Here is a 26992-nt window from a genome sequence, read left to right as displayed (position 1 = left end):
GGACCTGGGCACTTCTTCCTTTTCCCAGGGCAGATGATGCTTGCAACACCTCTTCCCTTTCTAGTGTGACACTCACTGCTACTGCACTCAACAGCTCCCAGCACCTCACAGCTCCCACCATTCCACTGCAGTACAGAGCATGACCATGGAGCTGGGCAATGCTGTCCCACATGCCTGGACAGCTGGGACACTGCTGCCCATCCACTCATCCTACAGCAGGCTGAGAGCAAGCCCAAGTGCCCCCTCTGCAAGACAGAGATCCTCTCCATTGTGTGCTCGGGGCAGGTGGGCCATGACTTTGAGGAACATGTTGTCACACCATCTGCAGTGTCATCAGTTGTTGGCCACCAGGCAGGAGGACCTCATGGCCATCCAGCTGCCCACAGACCTACAGTAGCAGCACAACAGCCTGTGGAATACCATCTTTCCCCAGTCTCCTGCAGGTGACCTCCAGCTGCATACCTTTTCCATGACCACACAGCTTTCCTCCTGTCCTTTCTTCTGTGGGTATGTCAGAAACTGAGACTGACCTTTGAGAATTGACACTTGCACATAGTGGAGGACTTTGCAATGCTCACCCTGCACTGATTTGGGCTGATTTCTTGATTTCATACATAGATTTCTTGATCCAGCATCCAGGTTCAGCCTCAAAAACCACATGACAAGTTTTGTAGGCAACCTCACCAATGTTGCTGTGCAGCAGTGCAGCAGGAAGGCCCACCTGGAGGGCATCCACATTGCTGAGGAGCAGGAGGGCAGGTCCTGGATGTCTCCCCTCCTGCTGCCTCACCAAGGGGGTCTCTCACACCTGGCCCAGCCCCCTCCAGCAGCCCTGCTGGAGCTGAAGAAGAGAGCTCCAGCACCTCAACCATTGCTCCTTGTGGGGGTGCCTGCAGTCCCCCAGTGCCCCTGTTCCCACCTACAGGGAGAAGCTATTGCCTCATGAGGATCCTGGCAGGCCATGCCAGGTCCCTCCACTTCCAGCTGGGGTAGAGACCATTCACCTGGCTGGCCAGCAGCTCCCTAGGCTCTTTCCAGCCCTGCAAGAGGCCAACCCGCCAGCAGTACTGGAAGAAAGTCCCAAACAATGATGAAAATGGAGCTGGGAGCTGGTCCAGCAGCTGGAATATTTGCCAGCCCAAAAGTCAATCAGAAGGGTTTCAGTAGTCTATCAAGGAAATTAAATGGATGAAAAATACAGAATTTTACTATTATTAACAATGTTATTGGCATTGCTATCCCCATCTCTGCTTTCTCTCCCTTTTCCTGGTGCATGGCCTCTGCTTCCTCATGTGTTGCTGGCCCCTGTGGATGAGTAGCATGGGAGGAGGGTGAGGGGATGCAGCCCCTGGCCAGGAGGAGTGGCATGTTAATGCTGCTAGGTCCTTCTACAGTTGCCAGGTACTATTTTGTTGTTCCCCCGAAGGCAAATGCTCCCCAGCTACAGACCTGCATCTCTGCAGCTGATTCCAGGCGGATGTGCCCAGACAGAGGTCTTCAGGGCCAGCCTGTGTTCCAGTGCTTATCACTTCAGCCCTGTGCTTATCCTCACCGCACCCCATAGCCTGGGGCTACTACCAGCCTGCATTCCTTGGTGCAAACTTGCTATAGCAGCAACCAGAGCCCTCCTACACAGAGTCATAACTTGGAGCTTCTCTCTGCATCCCCCCAGGGCCGTACTCTGCCAAGGCAGGAGCCCAGAAAGTTCGGAAGCACAAAGTCCTATCCCTGAGGAAAGGTCTCCCCTGGCACCTGCACGTGCAGCTATCCAGCAGGAAACCAGCTTTGCAGACAAAGGCCAGGAGGTCATGGCAGGCGCCAAGTTGATCATAAGCCAGCAATGTGCCCTTGCCACTAATGGTGTCCTGCACTGCCTCAGGAGCTTTGCCAGCAGGACAAAGAAGCTGATCCTTCGCCTGGAGGCTCCTTTGCACTGTGATCGGTTCTGAGCTCCCCAGTACAAGAGGGCTCCACATGCTGGACAGAGTCCAGCAAAGGGCCATGAAGATCATCAGGAGACTGAAGCATCTCTCCTTGGAGGACAGGCTGAGCAAGCTGGGATGGCTCAGCCTGGAGAATAGGGCTCAGAAAGGATCTGATCAATGTGCAAAAAGGCCTGAACCTAAAAAGGATGCTGCAAAGATGATAGAGCCAGGCTCTTTCCAACAGTGTCTTGTGACAGGAGAGAGAATATTGAAGAGCAGATTGGACATGATTCTGGGTAAGTGGCTCTAACTGTCTCTGCTGAACCAGAAAACCTTGACGAGATGACCTCAGGAGATCCCTTCCAAGCTCAACCTTTGTGTGATTCTTTGAAAGAATTTAAGTTATATAAAGAATCTAGTCTAATAATTTCATTTTGGAAATATTAAATAAGAAAGTAAGGAAGGTAGTATAATTCTGCTTCACTTATACTTGTTAGTCATCTGCAGGACACAAACTGGAATGTATGATACAAGTCCAATTTCTGCTACTGGGCTGAAATCTACTACTGCTAGGAAAGACTCATAGCCATTATGATAAAGAATAAATGTTTTCTTTCTCTTCTGCTGATCTTGTTCTTCTTTTTCAGCTGAAACTTTTCCAACTTCTTGACCTTACTTTTTACTTCCCAGTGTTGTCCTTGCTTTCGATTATAAAAACCACCGCTTTTAAAATAATTTATTCACAAGGGAACAAAAACAGTAACAAAATCACAAAACACCGCTTCTATTATTAGAAAGAAACCAAATCCCTCTGCTTGACTCTTACTCCAAGATATTTTCTTCATGTTCTTTTTCTCTAACAAATTAGTCATGTTTTCAGGCTATCTGTTCCATAGTAATCTTCTTCCCTTTACAGTGTCTTTACTTTCAGTCAGAATGATAGTCCAATCTTTCCATAAAGTGCCAGGGTACTGTATGACCAGATCAAAATTATGTCCTCCAAATGGAGTAAACAAAATAAAATATTTAGTATGTGAATGGAACAAAGTCCATAACCTTAAATAAATGCATTCTAATCTAATTAAATAATGTAAATGAGAAAGGAAAAAAAAAAAAGAGAGAGAGACAAAAGAAATGGCCTAGATTTTCTAATAACTGAATACTATAATTATGCCTCAGGAAATATTCATACGTATATAAAAGATATGTCTTATAAAAAATCAAAATACACAAACAGGAATTAGGCAATTCATGTGTATTGAGCAACCTTTAAAAAATCTGTTTAGTTTGTACTTCTGAGCTTCAGAAATTAGGAGGTTGGTCTGCATGATTTAAACTGTCAGTCAACAGTGTGTATGCATTTTCATTAATGTAATCTTATCTACTTCCTCAATCGAGTAGGCTGCCAGTGCCACATGCTATAGTATCTCTTTGCAGGATTTACATTGTATGACTAAACTTTAAAAATGTGTTAATCATAAAAGGCTTTTGTTCCTGTTGCAGAGACTACATGACAATGTCAGATAAATGTTGCAGACATGTTTGCTATCTACTCTATATGCTGTATTTAGAAGGATATGGAAACATCACTAAATTGCTTCCATTGCACTGAAACAGTAATTTCAGATTAGTCCTTTCCCTTGGTATAACCCTATGTCTTGCTGCTTTTCATCCTTTTAAGCATATAAACCAGCAGTGCATAACTGACTTCTTCATCTTTTAATAATTAACTCTCAACACAGACAGCAAATACACTTTGTTCCAAAATACAGTGTCCTATTCCCTTTCACTCACATGCTTCAAGATAGCTGCAAAGCAAGTAGCTACAGAGCTGTGGGAACCTGTAATGTTCAGGAGACAGAAAGAAGCCTTCACCTGTTTGCCTAGGCACACAGTCAGCAGTGACACACTCCAGGTGTGGAGCTTCTAGAGAGCATCTGCTTGGACAAAACAAACCTTTTCAGGCAACCCATGCAACCCTCCTACAAGTGATACACAGAGTCAGGCAGGACATTAATCAAAATACACAGAAAAAAAGGTTGGTAAGCAAATGCTTTCATTTATCATTCAGATGCTGGAAAAGGAACTGGGTATAAACTCAGCTAAATTATAATGTCTGCATTTCTTTTATAGATAATTTCATATTTTATATAAAACAACTGCATTCATCAGAGGTCAATTTAGAGACAGCCTTTTGTTTGCTTGCATTAAAATTTTCTGAAACTCTGCTTCAATCAGAGAAATATCTCAGTCTATTCCTACTACTTGTATAGTATGATAAGCTTGAAAACTCAGATTTTACTGCCTATTGGTTATATTACTTTTAGCAAAGGTAGCATGTTGTTTCACTGAAAAAGCTGACAGTTTACTTGAAAAACAGATTTTTACCTTAATTTTTAGTAAATATTTGGGCTCTCTGTATTTATAAACCTTGCCTGTTTATCATTAATCATGTGGTTGCCAGAAAATATTGAAAAATAGTCCATTGTGTATTTTGATACCACTGACTACTTACTTTTGAATTTTATTTCATTTTCTAAAGAGATGGTTAAGAATACTTAATAGATGCTTAAGAATATAAATTTTCATTAAAAGGAAATGTTTTTGATCCTTGTGATTGCAGAGGAACAGCTGAAAAGAAAAGACAAACAAAGCAGAAAGAGTAAGTAAACAAACCCCTGCTTTTCCCTGCTTTGTGACTCTACAGCACAAAAAAGCCATGACAAACCAAAAACAGTGAGTTTGGTGACCAATTAATTAATTAATTAAACTGAAATTTTGTACTTCCAAATTTCAAAGCAGAGGTTACGTGGCAATTGTGCAGAACACTAAGTCTTTTAAAATACCATTTCCACCTTGCGAAGCTCCTATGAGAGAAAGTCTTCTAAGCACTTTTAAGTCATTATAACATTAACTATGAGGGCAGTTACAGAAAGTCTTTGTTTCTCAGGTATTTCAGAGATATCAGATACCTCAGAGAGCTAGGACATGAAACCACAGAGGCCAATGTCACTGGTTGGGGTTTTTGGGGTCCCTTTGGGATCCCTGAGACTGCTTCTGCAGCCCTCAGTGACGGAGCACATTCCCGAGCTTTGCCCAGATAGAATTTTGGCTTGCAGTGAGCTTTTAGACCAGCGGGGAAAAGAAACCAGCATATGTAGAAAGGCACAAATCCATAGTTTATTCTATAAAGGCATCCTATCTAGCATGTACCCACAGTTATTGTTTTACAGGGATTTTTATATCTTTTGAGGGTTTTACAATTTGCACCAATTACCAAGGGAATTCTACCAATCCCTGAGGGATTTTGCATTCAAAGCTGGCGTATGGATACTAAAAGAAAATGAACCACTAATACTGAAGATAGATAAGAGGGTCTTCCAAAGGCATGGGGGGAAGCTAATTCCTTTTGTATTCGTCATTTCACAAGCCATTTCTTATCTCTAAGCTATGGTTTTCCAAGGAGCTTGTTCTGAGGATGCAGGGAAACTTTCTTCTGTGTTTTCTGCTCCCTCCACAGGCCAACACATGGGGCTTTACATTCCCCTGGGACTGGAGAACATGCTGACTCTTTAAATGACTGAATGATTCTTGTGCTATTGCTCTCTCCAGTACATTCCTTGTCTCCCAGAGTTACCCTCCCTGTGCAAGCAAAGCTGCAGACATGTAGTAGCTCTGTGTCTGAGGTGGCACATCTGTCGTCCTGTTTTCCTTTTCTCTAAGGGAATAATGCCAGATCAGAGCCAGGGGAAGAAAAAGGGAGTTCCAACTGAGAAAGATAGCAGTCAGTTTCCATTGGAATAATACATCTTCGGCATAGAATGCTCTCAAAAGTTAAATAGATTAAGACTAAGGACTGGAAATAACCAGACTGCACATTAATTAAAATAAGGCTAAAGGAACTACAAAGTTATTCTGAGATAATTGTTCAAAGGCACTTTCCAAGACTTCAGAGTAAATTTACCAGGGGCAACGTGAGAAAATGTCCTAGAACATCCGAAGCTGGATGGAGCTCTGAGCAACCTGGTCCAGCGGGAGGTGTCCCTATCCATGGCAGGGAGACTGGAATTAGGCGATGTTAAAGGTCCCTTCCAACCCAAACTCTTCTATGATTCTATCATTCTTTGTGGACTTACTGGACTAAGTTTATTTCTGACTATGCTGAGATAAAAATCTCAGTACACATGCAAAAAAATTCCACTTTGTGGAAACTTGGTGAAAATAATGGAAACGACATAGCACAATCAGATTAGATACTTTGACAGACTGCCTCTATAAAAACCCCAAATGCCACAAAACAACCAAACAACTAAACCATGCCAGAACCTGACAGTAGCTCAGTAGCTGATATTGTAGGAAGGATAAAAAGGATCTGCTTAGACTGTAATTAAGCATGCATTTGGTACCTCTTTGGAAACAGATTTGCATTTGTAGCAAAATCAAGACCTCTTTATCACAATGTGTGAATTTTTTTCCCAAGGTGTTTTGAATTTGCCTAAATTTGAGAAAATATTTTACTGTTCTGAGCAGCTCCTTCATTTGGAGTGTAACTTCATTTCCAGTGGATATACTTTATGTGAACGCTGTGGAGAAACCTTATAAGCAATAATCAAAGGCAAACTAGGTTGTGTTGTGTTGTATTGTATTGTATACTGCAGTCAAAAGCAAGTATCAGGCTTTTCATTCCAGGCATACAGCAGGTGACAACAGTATGATTTCTGCAGTGCAGCTGGCTATAGGACTGCAGCCTCTCTCAGACAGATGTATGCTCTTTCCTAAAATTCACACCTCCTTTATATGGTCTATATTTTCCCTTTAATGTTCTTTGTTTTCTGCTCCATAAACAGTATTTTGCTCAAACAAGTCTAAAACAATGATACGTGGGCCTTTCCAATCAAGTCCAAGTGAAAAGGGTAAACCAAAACTAATCCTGACACAGCTTTGAGGACTAAATATTTTTTTCTGTAGTCTGCTTATTTTTTCCTCTGTTTAATTCTGCTTTGAATTCTCACTTATACACTATGGCTATTTTTGGCAATAGAAGTAATATAAGACTGCTAAAAGAAAGCTAGGGCTGAAACCTAGTCTAACATCATCATCCCGTTTATTAATTTTCTCTTAAGATTATGTGTTTATTGGTTCAGTTTATGAAGTCTGCCGATTTGACTTTACCCAGAGCTAAATTTACTGGTTGATTCATTTTAGTGAATCTCGCATGCTTGCATGTGGCAAAGAAAGCTGAGTAAAGGTTTCCAAATCACAGATGAGCCGTGACACGCAGGAGGTCTTCTGTTTGTGCCCTTGGCCAATAAACAATAACATTCTGAGAAAGGCAGAAAGTCAGTAAGGGAGCCATGTGAGCTGAAACATGGGTCTTTTAATGGCATATCTATTGTAAGACTGAACTAAGAGCTGCTTTAATTGTTTCTTTGCATAGAAAGAGAAGACATTTGGCCCGATAGGTAACACAACGTAATCAAAAATTGACACATTTCAAGGTAACTAAGAATGTCTCTTTACAAATTAAAAACTTCAGAAATTGATGGGTTTAGAACTTTTCTTTAGAACATTAAGATATTGTGCCCTACATGCTTTAACTTCATTTGTATATTTAAGTGCAATTAATGCAATGATGCTTTCATTTTTAAGCTGCTCTTCTATTGATACATTTAATATGCTTTATAGTACATACAAGATCTTGCTTTCTGCAAGAATTCCACTGAATTTTACAAGTATATTCATTGAATATTGTTTAAAATTTAAACAAGCTTGAGGAATATACCAAAAATACAGCTTGTCAGTAAGATATTTCCACACTACAGAGTGGAGGCCACCCCATTTAGAAAAAACCTCTCAGTTTGCTGAAGTGCTAGTGAATCCTAGATTGTAACATAAGACATTTCAAATATTTGCAGTTATCATGGCTGAAACTTTAAAAAGGAGACTGGGTTACATATATTATGTTCTAGGGATCTTGCATGATCTTAACAAGTCCTCTGCTATGGCTGTTTGAAAATATGACAAATAATTTTTGCCTGAAATACTTTACAGAAGTTAATAATTATTATGCTATAAAGGTTGTTTTCCAAACCTCAGTATTTGTTTGCGCATGATTTCGTTTGGGACTGCAATGGATGCTATTGTAAATAATGTAAATAGTATAAATATTGCAAAGTTCTCAATCACTGTTTACTGCAAATGCTAGAAAATCCTATGGTGAAAACTAGGTACTTCAGAAGATACAAAAGTTTTACAGTATGCTGCCTGCAATTTGTTTATGTTCATCAGGCTGTTTAAACTTTAGGTCTCAAACCGTCTCAGATTCTCTCAGAGCAGAAAACACCATTTAGGCAGCAAAGAACATTTGGTACATCTTACAGGTATATTGTGCATAACATATTTTCCTATTATACATAGGATAGTAGATGCTTAGTCTATTTGTTTCCATCTTTTTTTTAGGATTTGCCATGGGACAGTAAAAAAACCTAGACATAATTTTGATTAAAAGTGAAAAATCCTGCACAATCCTTTTTTTACTCTCAACTCGCTTTTTCTTTTTTGTGCCCTTGTGGGTGTTTTTATTCTAGTAAATGCCAATAAGGTATTTTTAACAGTTCTCAAATTAATTGGTGGAATTGTTAATCGGCTTATTAACTTCCAGTCTACTCCTAAAACTCTGTTAATTATTATAATGTATGCATTTTATATGTCTGAGATCACTAAATCTATTATTGCCCTGCTCCAAGCATGCTGTGGACGTGGCTTACGACAGTTGCTGGAGGAATAGTGGTGCTGTGTGTCTCTCTGAAAATATTTCTGCCCTATTTCTGGGAAGATCTCATCTACTTCTTGAGGCGGAAGAGGTCAAAGGCAACAGTAAAAAAGTGGGTGAAAAATGGAATTCTCTCCTTAATTGACCTTTTCATACAGACAGTGGAAAAAAATCCCCACAAGCCATTCCTTAACTATGAAGGGACTGTGTACACTTACCAGGATGTGGACAGGAGGAGTAACAGGGTAGCACAGGCCTTCCTACGCTATGGGAATCTGAAAAAAGGGGACACAGTGGCCCTGCTCATGGGTAATGGACCTGACTTCATCCACGTCTGGTTTGGGCTGGCCAAGCTGGGCTTCATCGTGGCCTTTCTCAACATCAATATCCACTCAAGGTCTCTCCTGCACTGCATTAATACATGTGCAGCAAAAGCACTGGTCATAGGAGAAGGTAAGTTCTGTGTTGTGCTTCACTTACTGCTCACTCTCTACTGTTTCCTGCTTTTATCAAAAATATAAAATCAGAGCCCTTCAAAGATGCAAGCTCTTTATATATACACACTTAAAAGGAGGGGAAAAAAAGGAGGGGGGAAAGTAAGGAGAGAGATAGTGTTGTCTAAAAAGGAGAGAAAAGAGCTAATGTTTAAATTTCAAGGGTCTAAGCACAAAATAAGTCCCATGCAATTAATTAGTAGAATAAAAGACTTAAATCTGAAACTCTCAAAGTACTGGAAAAGCTACCAGGAGCAATAATCATGCATCAGCAAGAAAAAAGCCTTGGGAGATACTTTCACAGAATTTCATTTCTGTTTCTATTTATTGATTTATGTGGCTTATATGAAACTTCACTGACTACACAAAGACACAGATTCCCTTTGTAGTCGAGATTTCCTTCAGCTCAAAATACCTACATAAAAATTAATATTACTTTATAACTACTTTAAAGTATTGATCCCAAGGTAGCATTGCTTGGAGCAAAGATTGCAGCACAACAAGCTGCAGTTTTGTCCCTGTTCATGGCACAACACCAGGCAATTTATTTTACTTTCTCCCATCTTTTATATAGGTTGGCAATACTACCATAATTCCATATGAACCTGTGAGATTTTGTTACTTCCTATGTGCACCAAGCTTCAAAGCAAAGGTGATTAAGTTCATGGTGTTTTACCAATTACAATTAAAGCCACATGAGAAATACAGGGAAATTAAACATCATGCTGATTTTTTCACTGTCCAGTATGCAGGTTAGCCCTCCTATGGCTGTGGTAGATTTATACAGTGGTATGATGTATAATTTCAGTGCTGGTAATCAGGTCTGCAGTTGTACTTATTTTAATAATTGTCTTTGTTTTTGTTTATTTGTTTGTTGGTTTTAACTTGGCAGATTGTTTGGGATCAATAGAGAAAGAATTTATTTGGAATCTCTTGGAAAATAATGTTGCTGTCTGGCTGATGAGCACCAGTTCTCCTTGGCAGCATGTTCACACTCTACCAGACAAACTAGACAAGGTGTCTGATAATCCTGTCCCATCTCATCTCAGAGCTGTCACCAACACAAGAAACACAGCTCTGTATATCTTCACATCAGGAAGTACAGGTGAAGATATGTACTAACCAAGTACAGCTGCATGAAAATTAAAGCAGTATAAATTTAGCAACAAGACACAAAGAGACAGAGCTTGAATTTCTAAGACAAGACATGGAGGAATCAATTTATTTAGAAGCACAGTACACTTTAAACCATGTTTTGCCATGGCATAACAAGGGTGTAATTTCAGCTACTGAAATTCTACACAGAAACTCCATGGATGAAATTAGTTTCTTGAATATAAAGCAACGTCAGTCTCTATGAGTTGCTCAGAAAGGAAGAATGGTGGAACCTCTGCTTTTGATTCTGAAAAGGGAGTTTTTAGCATGGAAGAAATGGGGAAATTTGTCCACTAGTCAATCCAAATAGCTTTGTAGAAGTTATTTCTATTGCAAACAGAAGCTGAGAGAGCTCTTCAGAAGTATTCCCATTCTTGCTTTCTGCAAGGGAAACCTGTATGCAGAGTTGGCCTGCACATGCCTGTGAAGGGCATGGACTTCGTCCCTCAGACAGAACAGACATGACAGGGAGGTTAGGACTATATTATCTTTAAGGTTCCTTCCAACTCTAAGCACTCTATAATTCTATGATTGAATATATTTACAAGCAGAAAGAGTGAAGGAGCTGAGGGACTAAGGAGATATAAAACAGTGAACAATAGGACAAAGACTCAGAAGAAGAGACAATTCTCCCTGTACCTTCCCAGCATAATTCTACTTATAGCAAAACTATTAATGTGTGCAGTACATTTATAATGATTTGCTCTTTCCCTTTGACAGGTTTCCCAAAAGCTGCTATCATCACTCATCTAAGAACTCTGGTTGTGTCCTTAGTATTTACTCAGTGTGGTGCAGTTTCTCAGGATATTATGTATGTCACTCTTCCCTTGTACCACATCAGTGCTTCACTTCTTGGCATTGGTGGATGCATTCAGTTAGGTAATATTTACCTTCTAGTGACGTTTCATTAACTTGACAAGGCTATAACCTGTTAGTATTAGATGAACAACTGCTTGGTAACTCAAATATTATGTTTACCAAACATTTTTATCATCTCTCCCATTTGCAGGCAATACCTAAGTTATGTGCATAGTTTCTGACTAAATGTAGATTTATGCAACTAATTGTTGTATAAATCCAACATAAAATGGCTTGAGGTCTGTACATTGTTAGCAACACTGTGCATATTCTGTAGTTTAACCTGAAATCATATTTTTGCCCTATGCCAAAAGTTTGTAAAGGCATTCACACAGGTATCTGAGGCTTGAATTTTAGTGTCAAAAGGTACAAATGCATTGTGGAAGCCTAACCTTCAGAATGAGATTGACTACACATCTTGCGAAGTTTTTTCAGTCTCTTATTTGAGTAAGACCTACAGAGTTAGTTTCATCACACTGAGGTGGAAAAAAGGAAGAAAGACCAAACCTCCCTTTCTAAATTTGACAATGGGAGTTATTTGTAGAGAGCTAGCAACCAGATATTTCCCAGGTATGTCCTTCTTTTCTGTCCTTAGAGTCTTGCCCAGCTGCTGGATTTTGGCATGCTAAGTATAAAACTGGAGTTGTTTTAAAAGACATTGCAGTGTTTTTTTTTATTCAGGAGCAAGGCAGGCAGGTATGCTGGCTTACAGTAACTTCTGACAAGACTGCTTCTGCCTAACAGAAACACAAAGGGGATGGGAAAATGAGTGTATGAAGAGGTTTGAGGATATGAATTGTCTTGGAACAGAAAATGTAGGATAACAGCTTTCTTAGGTGTTCAGATAGAGACTTGGGAGTTTGGGATATGAATGATAAGGCTTTGAGAAGAGTGAGGCTGAAGAGCTCTGAGAGGTTTCAAGATCAGGGAGGAACAGGCAAGCTGGGAACAAGTGGACTAGAAGGGATTCAAAACTTGAAAGACGCTGGGAAGCTTCACAAGGGACAAACAGGACTTCTGCAAATAGGAATTTTTGGAAGGATGGAAACAGGGAAATTCATAAATTCTTGACTGACAACACTTAGGAAGGCATGGGGTGGCAGATATGAGAGGTGTAGAATGAGGTGGCTTTTGGAATGGAAAGCCCTGAAAAAACACCAGGGTCACAAAACCAAAAAAATGTTGATTCTTAGTTGTCAAGGAACAGAAATAGGGGAGTGAAACAAAAACAACAAAGACTCAGCCATTTCCTTTCCACTTGTCACACAAATAGAGAAGCTGTGAGCTACCATTTCCCCCATTCCAAGATCTTCTTTTTTCAGAGTTAAACCAGTTCATGATCTTGACAGAAACAAAATGTTTAGGCTGTGACCTATTCCTAACAATGGGAGTTGATTAAAAGATTTGTTTCTGTTGCTTCTGCTACTCCTAAGTTTTTAGTTACTACTCAGAAAGACTTAATTGGGCAAGTCACATTTAAGAGACACATCCTGCTGGAAATAGATTACAATTTATTTAATTAGCTGAAGTTATCATTAATTGAATAAAGAGAATGACAATTTCTTTTGTTGTTGTTACAATAGTGGTAGAAGACAAGGGGTTTATTTTAAAAGTTATTTTGAAATTTCTTATCTGTTTTCATCACATAGGAGCGACCTGTGTTTTGAAGAAGAAATTTTCTGCAAGACAGTTTTGGAATGACTGTAGGAAGTACAATGTTACCATGTTTTTATATATAGGAGAACTCTGCCGCTACCTCTGCAATCAGGCCTGTGTAAGTTCTGTTTGCAAATGCAGCTTTAAGATGTAACAAATCTGAAAGTCAGATAGATTCACCCGTTTCTGAATAGCACAGTATTTTCAATTTTTGATAGTTTTTTCCAGTGTATACAGAATTTAGGTCTTGTGTTCCTTGCTGTTACCAATAGCAATCATGTTTACATCAGCAAATGAAGTGGCCACAAAGAAACAAGCCTGGCAGGACAGGACACATACCCTGACACTCACAGAAGTGCCCCTGAAAAGCCAAGCTTGTTGGCTTTTCGTCTGAGTGACCTACAAGTCACAGGTCAGTCAGGAAAAGGTATAAGCTGTAAAAGCTTAATCATATCCAATGTCCAAACAAGAGTCCAAACCAGATTAAATTATTAAACAATTTCAGTGCTCTGTTCAAAAGTAGTTCTTTAACATGAGAGGCCTATTATATTCAGCATTTAATGGACGATAATTAATTCTTAACTTTGAAACTGATAAATGAGTTTGTATTAATTTAAATCTTTTTCTTAGAGGTCTTCCAAAGGCACATTCTGTTCCATGCCTTTATATATGATGATGGATATACCTGTATAAAACCAAATTACTGATAGAGTGGTGCAAAATCTTTGTCCCCCTTGGGATAACAGTCTTAAAGAGCATGACAGCTAAATCATGGTCAGGTTTAGGACAAAATAAAATGTCATCAAACAGTGACAAGTAAGTCTGAAAATACTTATTAAGTTGCAACTCTCATTTCTCAATGACAGTAGGAAAGCTTGGTTAATTTTTTAAAGCTTTGTACTTGGGAGTTAGGATATTACTGAAGGGAGGTGACAAGAAGTATTCCCACCTACCTCAGAAAACATCATGTACAAGCACAAAGTTCAAATGATCTCTAATGGCATTGGTCAGAGATTGATGCAAGGCCTAAGAACAAGGGAACATCTGAAAGAATTCTCCAGCTGGTTTGAACAGAATCTTATTATTGGGTGGTCTGGATGTAGGAGAGAGATCAAAGATAAAAAGGATTAAAGGATACAAGATAGGATAGCTGTTGGCCAGAACTCAAGCCTGTACAAACATTGTATCAGTAGTCCATAGATCAAAAAACCACAAAGGAAGTATTAGCTAGTCCAAACATGTTGTGTAAAGGTTTCTCCTGCAGGAAAAAAAAACAATGAGCATTTTCTTTTCTTGACTCAATGACAAAAATTTAACAGAGAAGAGATAGATATTAACTGGCAACTGGTAAGGTGGGAAAAACAGAAAGATGGCCTAGATGAGTTGAGGAAGGTGAGGTTGCTAGCAGAGGTAGACCAGGTACATCAGGAGTTCCATTACAATCACGTATTTTACTAGACTATGACCACAAATAACATATAACCAGACGTTATATACATATATAACATGTATATACATATATATACATATATATACATTATCTATACATATATAACTTCTCCATATAACCTCTAGTGTACCACACAGGTTCTACACAGAAAGAAACCCATGCAGGCCAATAAGTCTGGTGTGGCTCAGGACTAGGGCTGAACATGAGGGACGTGCTGGAGTATGCTCAACATCATCCCTGGGGTGTCTGTCCTTCCCTCCTTTCACTGAGCATGCCCACACCTTCCCAACTGAGAAAACATAGGAGGCACTTGGGGATTTCTTGAAGGGGACAGAAACTCTGTGACTACATCTCCTGCAAGCAAACCAGCCCCATTTACCTATCAGAAGTAATACTAAGCCACACAGAAGGTAACAAAATAATGAGAAAGTATGTTTTTAAAGGGGACCATGTAACTTTTAAATAAAGACATTTAAAAGTCAAGGTAGTTCAGGGAAATGCTGCAGATTGTTGTACCAGGCATGAACCAAGGTAAGAATGACAGTTTACTCCTATTGCTATTGTAATCTTTGAAACTCTTGAGTTTTACTTCAAGTCTTAACAGTATCACAAAATATATTGGGGAAAACCCCAAAACTCGTAATTTCACCCTGAAGACAAAGTGCTGAAGAAGGGACATGAAGCATGAAGGAAGTCTCCCAGTCAGCCTCACAGCTGGTTTATAATTGGGTTGGATTATATACATGTGATCAAAGCATTTATTCCTTCAGATTTGCCACTAAAATTGCAAAAGAAACACATTTGATTAGGTAGAAGCAGGGAATATCAAACTCCTGTTTGATTCCTGTGTTCAACAAGCGAGGTTTAGTCTGCATTATGGTTGATCCTATCCTGGCAAATAATTAATCTGCCATAAAATGCAGTTCTGGATTAAATGAAGTTGTCTGTTAATACATAGTTCACAAAACAATTTCATGTGAACATTTTTGAAAGTCAAAAATTTGAAACTCTGCTAAAACATTTCAGTGTAATTACAAGGTAATTTCAGTGTAATTACAAGTTCCATCTTTAAATCACCTTAATATTATTTAGAAACCAACTATAATTTTACAGTTTTAAAGGTTAGATTAGCAGATTAGAATAACAACCAAAACGAAATGCATTTATTTGGTTTGAAGAAACCATTCCTGTTGACCTGAAATAATTTTCTGCTGACATTCAGCCAGAACAGTAATTTAATTACTCAATTCCTGCTACACCTCTAAAAATGTGAGGGCTTCTCAGAGTCTTAAGTACAGTCCCATAGACAAGATGCTGAGCAGTCTGCTCCCACGCACTTTTGTAAATAAACATCTGAGTTTAGCACAATAATTACAGCATTGACATGTAACAATAACACATTAGCAACTACATTTTGACTGCAGACTTTATTATAATTTTTGATGAATCTGGATTTAAGATTAAGATTGAACATAATCATATGAGATATTTTAAGCAGCTTCGAGTAATTCTGCTGTTTTTCCAGGTCCCATACGGAACATGGTAGATCTGCAAAATTTTCTACCAAGTATCATTACAAAAAGAATCGACCATTTTGTACCACAAGTGTTTTCTAAGGCACAATTTTTTTGATACAGGAAATCTTCTCTCTTTAGTGGGAAAGGAGCTTTGATTCTATGGGAAATGGCTCTTCCTTTAAACCTTTGATTTACAGCTAAAATCTTTTAAACTTTGTAATAGATATCCTAGTTATAGACTTCCTAAGCAAAAATTCAAAAAATTGCAGAAATAAAGTTTTCACCCTGCAAAAACTCCTTAACCTCAGACCAAGATTTCTTATACTTTTCTGTTTGATTTAAAAAAAACCGAAAACCAAAACCATTCTGCAAAGTATTCTAGTCAAGGTAGCAGTTCATAAATGAAAATTGTTCTGTTAGAAAGTATTAGACCAGTTTTAGGTATTTAGACCCACTTTTCTCAGGTACAGAATGTTTCTTTTTGTCTGCTCACAGAAAGAAGAGGACAGAGTTCATGAAGTGCGCATTGCTCTTGGAAATGGTATCAGACCCTCTGTATGGAAAGAATTTCTGATGAGGTTTGGCCCAATTAAAATATTTGAATTCTATGGGTCCACAGAAGGAAATCTTTCTTTCTTGAACTATACTAATAAAATAGGAGCTGTGGGACGTGTTGGCATCTTCTCAAAGGTAAGGGTTATCAAATCAACCAATCAATCAACCAATTAAGCATACAATAATTTAAAAAAACCCAAACAAAATCTAAAAGGCATGAGAAAGGCAGAAATTATAAAGAACAGGAAGTAAGAAACTGCTTCCTTCTTTCCAGATGCAAGAAAATTTGGTTCATGAAAACAGAAAGCTTATTCTCAGTCCTTTCCTTGACTCTATTCTCTGTACATATATTTTGAAGCCATAATAAACATACACAATGAGTACATAGAAGCTTGTGTATCCAACTATTTTCCCCCAGAATATATTAAGAAAAACCAACAAACAGTGTAGAAGTGACTACCCACAGGACTGATTAATGACGATTTTTCTTAAAGTTTACTTACCATCCTGAAAACCTACATATATTAAATGGTGGAGCCAGAAACTAGTTTTGATTTGACTTTTGGTATGAATCAGGAGATAGATATTCCAAACCAAACTTACACAAATTGCTCTTTGACTGTATCTCCACTCATTAAAACTAGTGTCACACTTCTTTTGAAATAAGATTAGCAAAACAAAAAATTCAAAATTCTCAGCAAATAAAGGAGAAAAATATTAATCTCAAAATATCTAAGATATAAATTTACATATACAACCACTGTTGAAACTCTCAGTGTTTCTAACATAAAAATGCCCTGACAGTCTCAAATGCTTTTCCAATTTATACAGTTTCCTTGAATCATGAACATTATACTACAATGAAATACTATTCATATACTAAAGATTCAGATCAGTTAAGATCAAGACCACATTAATGACTTCCAAATGATTTCTGTTTTTAATCTGAGATGCCAAAAAAGCCTTGGTATGACCATGATAACAACTCTGCAAGATTTTCAGTCTTCTAGCAATCTTAACCATGTGAATGGAGATTGAGCAGGAAAGACTAATTAAATCATTAAGTTGTAAATTTACACTTGCATCTGTCTGGACTAATTTTTGAGATGTCTGCAAATTTATTTTGCATTTTTTTTGTCAGAGAATCATCTCGATTTGCATTACAGCAATATTAAGCTTCTACTTAGAAAATAGATGGTAGTTTTAAAGCAAAAAAGCCAATTTGATCAAATGCATTTTATCCTTCATATAAATTATTGAATCTGACCCTACTCTAAGACAATGAGCTTCTTTTATCAATAAAGGAGATGAACACTTATTTGTATATGTTTACTTAGTGTTTCTTACCATGATATAAACACTTTCTGACAATTGCATTTTAGAATACTGTCAGTTTATTTCAGGCTGTCTCAAGTATTCAAAAGTCAATAGAGACTATTCATTAATTCAAAACATTTTTTATCAAAGCTAGAAAGTGAGTAAAAATGATATGCATATGTACTTTTTTTTTTTAGTTTCTATATTCTTTTGAGTTGTTGAAATATGATGTCTGGAAACAAGAACTTATAAAAGATGAAAATGGAAAGTGCAGTAAAGCACCCATAGGTAAGGAAAAATATTCGTTTTCTATTAACTAACAGATAACTCAGTTTAGATGATGATATTTCTGTGAGCAACAGATTTTTGACGTACACCTAGAACATGACGCTGGAAAATAGATCCAAACAGGGATCTGTTGCTAATATATGCAATAATATATCCAAATATTTATAAAGTAACCCAAATAAAAAAATTACAATCATATAAGAATATTAGTAATATTTGAGGCCCATTATATTTTTATTCTCTCACTTCAGAAAAACTTGATCCTATTCCTGGAAAAATCAGATTTTTTGTGCTTCTTTTGGGGAAAAAAGAAGATACAGTAACTTCCACATGTTGTGCTTTGAGGCCAGATGTTTAAAGATACTTTCTAAGTTTCAAATTTAAAATTCTGAGAAAGAACAGTATATTTCAAATTATGGATCATATTTATCTATTTAGTGACAAAACCAGATTTATCTATTTAGTATCTAGAGTTGCACAGGTTTTCCAAACTCCTACTTAAAAATGGAATACTCCACCTCAAAGAGCTGAAACTCCCAGATTGAAAATAAGGTATCCACCTAGATGAGAATATCTGTGAGAAAAATGCTGAAAACTGAGTATCAGGAAAGACGGCACTGCTTTTATTGAAGCCACATCAAATATTCATGTGCCTGTGTACACATGCATGAATCCACTGTGTCAAAGTTAGCAGTTCTGGGGAAAAGGTCTTTAACATCACTAGTTTTAGTATGTAGATTTAATTATCATAGAGATAAAATTCCTGGAGGTAGAAGAGAAGGCTTGTACAGATGACCTAAATTGCAATAGGTCATTATAATGTCAGATCTCAATGGCAAACAGTAGTACTGGTCATCAAATCAGCAATAATTATTGCTTATCTTTGACAATATAATAAATATAATAAAATATAACATATAACATAACATATTCTGATAGTAGTACTGAGAAAAAAAGCAGCAATTTTCTATTATATCTGATAATACATGATTTTCTGATAATATCCAAATCAAGAAAAAGATTTATTATTTTTTCTTGAAAAGAACTTGTTTCCTCACTACAGTTGTATTAGAAATAGGACAAAACAATTATCGGTTTCTCAGCGAAATTGATAAAATACCCAGTTTCACAACATGACTAGAAAAGTTTTGCAGGTTGTTACACATATTTTTTAGATAACTTGAAGCTGTCACAATGTGAGACAGTAATGGCACCAAATTCTCAAACAGGATTAGAGGATCCTCCTGTAAAATTGACTTGGAGTTAGAGCAACTTCTTTTTAAAATTCAACATTTTTGTTTGGTTGTTCATTTGTTATAAATTATGCATTGTATTTGCAGCAATGCCAGCTTCTCTTCTCAAAGGCAGTATGAGCTTTCATTCCATTTTCCACATTGAGCCTTCAGAAAAATGAAGAGGATTTAAGAGGCAGAAATAGAGCTATGAAGAATATTATTTGTATGAAAACATCTTACATCTGCTGAAGGAGTTAAATAAAAGTGTTTTGAAAATTGAATTATCTTTTAACCTGAGGAGCACGCTGAGAATAAAGCCAGTACTTATCACAGATATTGAATAATAAAAAAATATGCTTAAAAGGTATTCTGAATCAATTTCAGTGAAGTCAATGGAAGTTTTGCCCTTGTTATAAATAGGACTTAGGAAGCAACAAAGAGAGATGCCCATTAGGGATATGCTTCAAACTCCAAGGACTCCTTAATGGTTGGGACCAGACACATTGTGGCTTACAACTTGTTTTGTCACACCAGCACACCAGTGCTGTACATCCTCTGGAAAACCTCAAAGCACAAGATCTTAGGTACTATATATTTTTGCCTCTACATGTATTGTTTGGTTACTGTCACCCTTTTCAAATGATGGATAAATAATCTTTTTAATGGGTAAATGGTTTTACCAGATAAGTAATGTACAACAAACTCCAAAAATCTCTTCCCTCTAGTCCAGATTTTTGGAAGAGGAGGAAGCAAAATTATGTTCCCTTTTCCACTCATTAGTTTCTTCTGTTCAGGGAATAGCTAAGGAAATGTAGCAATAAGACACATAGAACAGATGTGGCTTTTCAAAGGATTTTAAATATGATAAATTATGCTCTTAATAGCTCACTCTATATATACTTATTTGCAATCTCTTTTCATGGCCTGTAGGTAAACCTGGTCTTCTAGTTTTTCAAGTTACTGAGGATGCCCCATTTTCTGGATATGTTGGAAATAAAGAAGCCTCAGAGAAGAAACTCCTGCATAATGTGTTTGTGGAAGGAGATGTGTATCTTGACACAGGGGACCTCCTAGTGATGGATGACGATGGGTTTCTCTACTTCAGTGACCGGGTGGGAGACACTTTCAGGTATAGCACAAAGTAAAGAGTAAATCCAGGGAGCTTGGAAGAAATCACACATATGCAGGACTAGATGGCACAGGTCAGACTCAAACCTGATGAATGTCAACTTTCTTTAAAAAAAACACTAAGGATAGGAATCAAGTCCACCAAAGTTGGAGTAGAGTGTTGGACACTGTACACAGTTGATTTTTTCAAATTTGGCACTTCTTGTATCGTTGAGATCTCAAATGAGATGGCGCTAAACAAGAAAAGGATTTGTCTGTCCATCTACATTCCTCAGTTAAGAATGTAGGCCACATTAAAAGTAGTCCTCCATCACATATAAAATAGAAAATGTGTAAGTTAACATCTATATTAATATAAGAAATTTTTCAACAGGTGGAAAGGAGAAAATGTTGCCACTTCAGAAGTTGCAGAGATCATTGGTATGATGGATTTTGTCCAAGAAGTTAACATTTATGGTGTAAGCGTAAAAAGTAAGACACTCCCTATATTTTAAGAATATAAAATGAAGAGAGTAGTTTCTTACTGTAACTTTTCTGTTCTTGCAACTGCATGCATAAATACATGTAAGGATACAAGTGCTTTCAGCTTGGCAATTCAGGCTTTTCTACAGTATTTTGAAATTTCTATTTAAGCAGAGTGCTGTATTTAATGAACATGATGTGCTGAAATTTTGTAATGAATGGAAGAAAGAAACATTGGGATAAATTAAAAATTGTAACACAGAAGTGAGAAATATGAAGTGAGAAATACAAAGTTATGAACCACACAAGACTTCTCTTAGGCTACAGGCTTTCATCTGAAAAATAGTAAAATAGAGTATATTAAAATACAACATTTGAAACCATTATCTTATGAGTGCTATCCAAGAACATTTATATTTTTCATAATTGGAATGTTCTTGATCATATATGATGCTTCATAGAAATATACAATACCATGCTGAAAAGCTGTAGGAAACCAAATTAGAAAATTTCTCAGGAGATGCATCCATTGAAGGAACAGGTTGAGGAAGACAAACTTTTTGTGGTGCTGAGTAACTGTTCATCATTTCCTTTGAAGGCAAATTAAGTCTAGCATTAAAAGAAACTAGTTACATGAAGAAGAAGCTGTCAGGAGACAGCACTGAGAGATGGGAAACTCAATGCATTCAAGGAAACAGGATACATAAAAATAAAATTAAAAAGCCATCATCTGAATGGTTGATCAGCAGGTGGCAGTCACACAGTGCATGCAAATAAAACTGTAGTCTAATGTTCAAAGCATCTCTCATTGTCACCTACAGCTGGAGCTGACAGGAGATTCTCGAAAGGGTTATTGCTACCTCAGGCACTAAATAGCTCATAAAAAACCGCCTCAAGAGTCACATCAATTTTTGGTTGTAGTGTCAATAAAATCTAGATAACACAGTCTTTCATATTTCTATATTGACTAGAGTCTCAAATATTGCCATAACAAACTTTACAGCATATCACCAGTTCAGTAACTGCAGATTCATTTTCAGGAAAAGGAATATTCATATTCTTTATTTCCAGTGCCTTTAGGCACACCGCAAGGCTGCTCTTTTTTCTGAACAGATTTAACTGTGGCAGCTGATTTCTCGCTTAGATATTTTCTCCGCTTAGAATTCTTACTTGTGCTTCGATAAATAGAATGGAGGAACTATGTCTGGTACATATTTTTGAAAAGGGTTTTGTTTCTGTTTGCATGTCAAACATAATTTGATGTCTGTAACTTAGTACCACCTACTTACATTTTTTGTCACAAATTTGTCTGTGGAATAGAGTGCAAAGCACTCAGCACTGTCCATACAGTGTACAATAGGCATTTAACTTTATATAGAACAATTACAGTCTCCTACATGTCTATGTCCATCTATTGCATTAGTCTTAGTGAGTGCATTCAGGGTTTTTTTTTACATTAATGTAAAAATTTCTCTGATTTCATTAGACCATTATGTTACCAGTGTTCAGGGAGGAACGAAACCTAGCAGGTAGGAATTAAACCTAGGAGGCAGTTTCCAGCTATGGAGAAATCCTATTAAAAAGACATCAGAGTAATTTTTAAAATTTAATAAACCTACTGAAAATAACTTTTAAAGTCTTACAACACCATGTATAGTAAATAAAATTTCATATACCTTATAAATAAAATATAAAATACTTTATACACAGTGATGTCTGAGAAAACAGGACAGATATTTCACAATATCAATTTTTTTGTTCCAACTAATACTAAATCTCTCCAAGTTTTATAAACATTCACATACACTCTTACTTTTCATATTATTTTTCAATTTTTTTAGATTATGAAGGAAGAACAGGGATGGCAGCTATAGTGCTTAAACGTTACCACGCCTTTAATGGAGAAAGACTTTATAAGCATGTTGAGGACTTCCTTCCGAGTTATGCCCAACCACGCTTTGTGAGAATAATGGTAAGACAATCAGTTGTCTCTCACCTGTATTTGTCTTCTGTCTGACTTGAAAATTGGCCTCTTCAAGCATTTTACAAACAGATTCAATAATTGAAAACAAAATAGTAGCCTAAATTACTGTTCCTATGATTGTTATGATGAATTTTAGCAAATATATGGTGAATTAAACTTTTTTTGCTTTAAGGATCCACCTATACCTAAAAATCCTAGATGGGATTAATAACTTGGCTGTTGGATTTTGCTTCAAAGTTCTTTAACTAGTGTTTTCTTCTAGTCAGTAGAAGATTAAGCAAAGACATGTGTAGTCTTACTGATAAGAGTGCCTTCTTATAAAAGGCTGACATGATCAATTTCAAACCTTTTCCTGGTGTGGTTGTTCTTGAAGTGATTATTATTCACTGTTACTGACAAGGCACAGAAGAAATACCAGGTTTTTTACAACAGATAGTAAGATATAAGTTTTATGGATAAGATTTCCTAACACAAGAATTAAAATGCACTCACATTTAAAGTACAAAAGCAGAAGTGGGGTACAATGCTTTTTTAACATCCACTTTAAAAGCACAAGGATCACACCCCCTGTGAACTCTCCACAGGCTGATCTGCAGGAGAACATGGACTGCAAAGGGTAGGAAAGGGCTCCATATTACATCATCTGAAAATCTGTAGCTCACAGTTTTCCACTGTTAAGGGATTCTGAGAGACATTTGGCAGTTTTACCTTTGCTTAAATATTGACAAATTGTCTAAAAGGCACAAATTTAAGAATTTAGAAATTGAGAAAAACTTTTTTCACTAACAGATTACTATACTAAGTAAATGTACCTTCACATGCAATAAGTATAGTTCATACTATCTATCTATAGTACTTTAGGACATAAGTGGCCTCTTCTGGGAAAAGCTTTTGGAACAGATCTGTCTTTACAGTTCCACTAGATTGAGCAAATCTATACAGAGCTCTAAAGCTTATGTATGTGGAACCGATAAAACCTGTTTGCATTTATGTGTTCTCTGACTAAACCTTTTTTTATGTAACTGAGGAGGAGCCAAAGTAAACAAATTTACTCGCTGTCCTAATTATCTAATATTTACAGGTGCAAATTTTTATCAAAGGAGACAAATTCAATTTTATTAAAAAAAAATCAAAATAAAAAAAAAGTTGTTACTTTATAAAATGTCTTAGGGGAATATAACAGTATAAATGCTGAATTCACAATTTTCTGTCTGGGAGAAAATGAATTCCCTTCTCTAAGTCCTGAGAAAGAGATCACCTTATCAAGAGTGACAAACAAATACTTGAAATTCTCATGCAAAATTGGATTAAAAACAAGATCAGTCTTGAAAAATTTTCAGCAGTCCGTATATAGGCTTTTTCTAGAATGACTTGCAATTATGGTTGACTGGTTTTGTGCAAATCAGACAGACTGATTCTTCTGTTCTCAATATCTCCAACTTGATTCTAAAAGAACAGCAAAGGCACAGGGACAAGGATGCAGGTAACCAGGGAACTCTGTGGCTCTGTTATGTTTTCTACCTCAGTGTTTTTAACTTCCTTTCAACAAGAACTAAAAGTAGTTGTTTTCAGTGTGGAAACTAAAAGAAAACATTCAATACATTGAAAACACCATATAAGTAATCACAATGCTTGAGAACAGTCTGTTTTAAACTTTTAATGTAGACAACATTTGAAAGGAGATTTATTTATATAAAACTTCTGCTTGTATACGCCAACTATTGTGTGCAGAACAACTTGTTCATGAATTGGCATTTGAATAATTGCTGTATATCAAGTACTTATACAGACAAATAAGACAAGAAGGCATTTAACATTGTCGGGTATAATGTTTTAGTCAGCTCTCTGCAGAGTGTCACCAAGTGTTCCATACTCTACTGATTTTGTGCCGGACTGGCCTAAGGAAAGTTAAAAGAAAATACATATTTTGAAACAGATACTTGCAATCTTCTATGTTTCTTTAGTAGGCAAATGAAAGAAATAAAATATTTATTTAGATTTAGATTTAGATTTCACTACGCTTGTGAATCTGATAATTGTCTAACTGAAGAAATTGTATAGTAAATTGTATGATCTATTTTATTCAGTTAGTACAACCCATTTTTCCTGATAAAGACTGAAATGGAATATTGCACCTTACTTGAATTATTTCTTTTTTAGGATGTTATGCAAATTACTGCAACTTTCAAGCATCAGAAAATACATCTGGCAAATGAAGGATTTAATCCAGAAATTATATCTGAACCTCTGTATTTGAAGTATGAACCTGCACATTCCTATATTCCTTTGACGAGAGAGATATACCAGAAGGTGGTTTCTGGTGAAATACATTTATAAAGCATAGAAATAAAATTACTCTATAATACAGAAAATTTCAGATATACTCCTGAAACCATTTCAGCAGGATCCACTATGCAAGATTTTTTCAGAAAATGCAAGATATTCAAATTAATCTTATTGTGATAAAATCTGTCACTTCCAAAGACACAGACACAAATCATGTGCATTGTGTAAGCTGCAATGCATTTGCTCATATTATTTCCTCACACATGGGCTCACATATGCAAATTTTTATTTTACATTTCTCACTGATTCAAATTATCTTTGTCTAAGCCACCACTGTCTTAATCTAGTTGAATATTTTACACACTTACATTATTATTCTGCTTTTGAAATTGGTAAATAATTAGGTAAATAATGTCCTAGGCATGAATGAAACGAGCCATCAGAAACACAAGAAAATACTGCACTGCACAAGCACTGCATGTAGACCTCAGTTCAATGTTTGATAATTATATAATGTAATATTTAATTGCAGTACTTTATGTGATGCTCAACTTCAGACTTTTATGGAAAATAAACATTGAATGGTGAAATATATTTATAGTATTTAGTGTACATTATTTTCCACAATTTAGACCAGAACTAACACAGATTATCTGCAAAAATTCACACTTGATGGTACATTATCTCTTCTTTTACTTACCAGTTTTCATACTCCTGAAGCGGAGTTCTCATGAAAACAGGAGAAAATTTACTATATCTTCTAGATTTACTGGAAGTGAGCACCTAGAAACTGTTAAAAGGAGCTAGAAAATTTCAAAGACAGAATCAGATCAGAGACAATAACACTAGCATATTTCTTGGATGTACTTTCCTTGAGTATACATATCTGTTTTCATTTAAAAATCAAACAAGTCTGCACTTATGTGATGGAAAACATCCCTACTGTACGATTCCCTGAATTCGTGTGACCTTTTGCCTGGATTAATAAAATATCCGTACTATAAAGCTAATGCTCATCCTATTTAGAGCCTTACAGACTTGTGTGATTTCCCCAAGGATAAGACTTCTTTTTTCCCTTGGTTTTCAGTACGTGCTATTACTACCACTGCTAACTCTGCTACTTCTGCCATAATGCAGTGATGCTCAGAGACCAACCCAAACACCTTGGTGCATTGTCGAGCACAGCACACAAGCAGCCCTAGGCCATAAGAGCTCATCACCCAAAGTAAGGCACAATTTAACTTACAAAGAAACTCTGTTGTGATCAGAAGGTTCAAAACCCTTGGTGATACCATGTATCTCTCAAGATCCTCTGCCATTCCAAGTCACAAGTGTGTGTGACAGAGGCAGACACAGCTTGAGGTCTGGAAGGCAGTAAGTGTGCACAGAACTGGACAGAACGTGATACCCAGCACAGTGGGTACACCGAGGGCACATTGACATCTCCCCTCAGACACAGGGTTTCTGAACTCGGAGTGAGAGAAGCACAGCTGCAAATGAAAAATCTTTACTTCTAAGAATTGTCCATTTGTGGACTAGGAAGTGTACTGAACACAATACAGGTTTGAGGAAGGCCCAAGGAATTTCAATGGTTTTAATACATTATGTGACTCTATAGCACCCAAAAAATCTCCTTCGACTGAGTCAGTAAATGTCTTATGTCTTGCCCAGTTTCTGGGAATCCTATTATCAAGAAAGGAAGGGATCAGTTATTCATGACTCTTGAATACAGTGGTTTCTCAAACTACTTCTACTGTGGCCTTCTAACACATGAAACAATAGTGCTCACCTAGAACTCATTTCATAAGCTGACACCTTATTTCCAAAAGGTCAACAATTTTCAGAACAGGACATAATATTGAGACAGCGCTGAACGGGCTACAATAAATAAAATATTTGTATTTTTCTAC

The 26992-nt window shown here is 36.9% G+C and overlaps 1 protein-coding gene across 2 annotated transcripts; it reads left to right on the top strand.

Moving 5' to 3' along the window:
• The first annotated feature begins 3698 nt into the window (after positions 1-3698).
• Positions 3699-25676, top strand: LOC106856045 (long-chain fatty acid transport protein 6-like). Of its 2 annotated transcripts, XM_088156116.1 has the most exons (13): positions 3718-3963; positions 4549-4587; positions 7363-7423; positions 8672-9150; positions 10084-10296; positions 11067-11225; positions 12854-12978; positions 16323-16517; positions 17897-17987; positions 20153-20351; positions 20724-20821; positions 22654-22784; positions 24957-25676. In XM_088156116.1, the coding sequence occupies exons 4-13, from the start codon at positions 8673-8675 to the stop codon at positions 25131-25133; spliced, it is 1866 nt and encodes a 621-aa protein (XP_088012242.1). In that variant the 5' UTR covers positions 3718-3963; positions 4549-4587; positions 7363-7423; position 8672; the 3' UTR covers positions 25134-25676. The 2 variants fall into 2 exon arrangements, with proteins under 2 accessions (XP_014740698.2, XP_088012242.1); XM_014885212.2 differs by lacking the exon at positions 7363-7423 and having other exon boundaries at positions 3699-3963.
• Positions 25677-26992: the final 1316 nt, after the last annotated feature.

The sequence above is a fragment of the Sturnus vulgaris genome, chromosome Z (assembly GCF_052056855.1).
Source record: "Sturnus vulgaris isolate bStuVul1 chromosome Z, bStuVul1.hap1, whole genome shotgun sequence".
In the NCBI taxonomy this organism is placed as follows: domain Eukaryota; kingdom Metazoa; phylum Chordata; class Aves; order Passeriformes; family Sturnidae; genus Sturnus; species Sturnus vulgaris.
Note: the sequence above shows the minus strand (reverse complement) of the source record. Positions and strands in the feature narration are given on the sequence as shown.

Bases quoted from the DNA above. Each gene is read 5' to 3' on its own strand.
- LOC106856045 (XM_014885212.2), top strand. From the start codon at position 8,673: ATGCTGTGGACGTGGCTTACGACAGTTGCTGGAGGAATAGTGGTGCTG. The intron at 10,297-11,066 runs GTGAAGATATGT...TCCCTTTGACAG, and splicing joins CTTCACATCAGGAAGTACAG to GTTTCCCAAAAGCTGCTATC. The intron at 22,785-24,956 runs GTAAGACAATCA...TTTCTTTTTTAG, and splicing joins CACGCTTTGTGAGAATAATG to GATGTTATGCAAATTACTGC.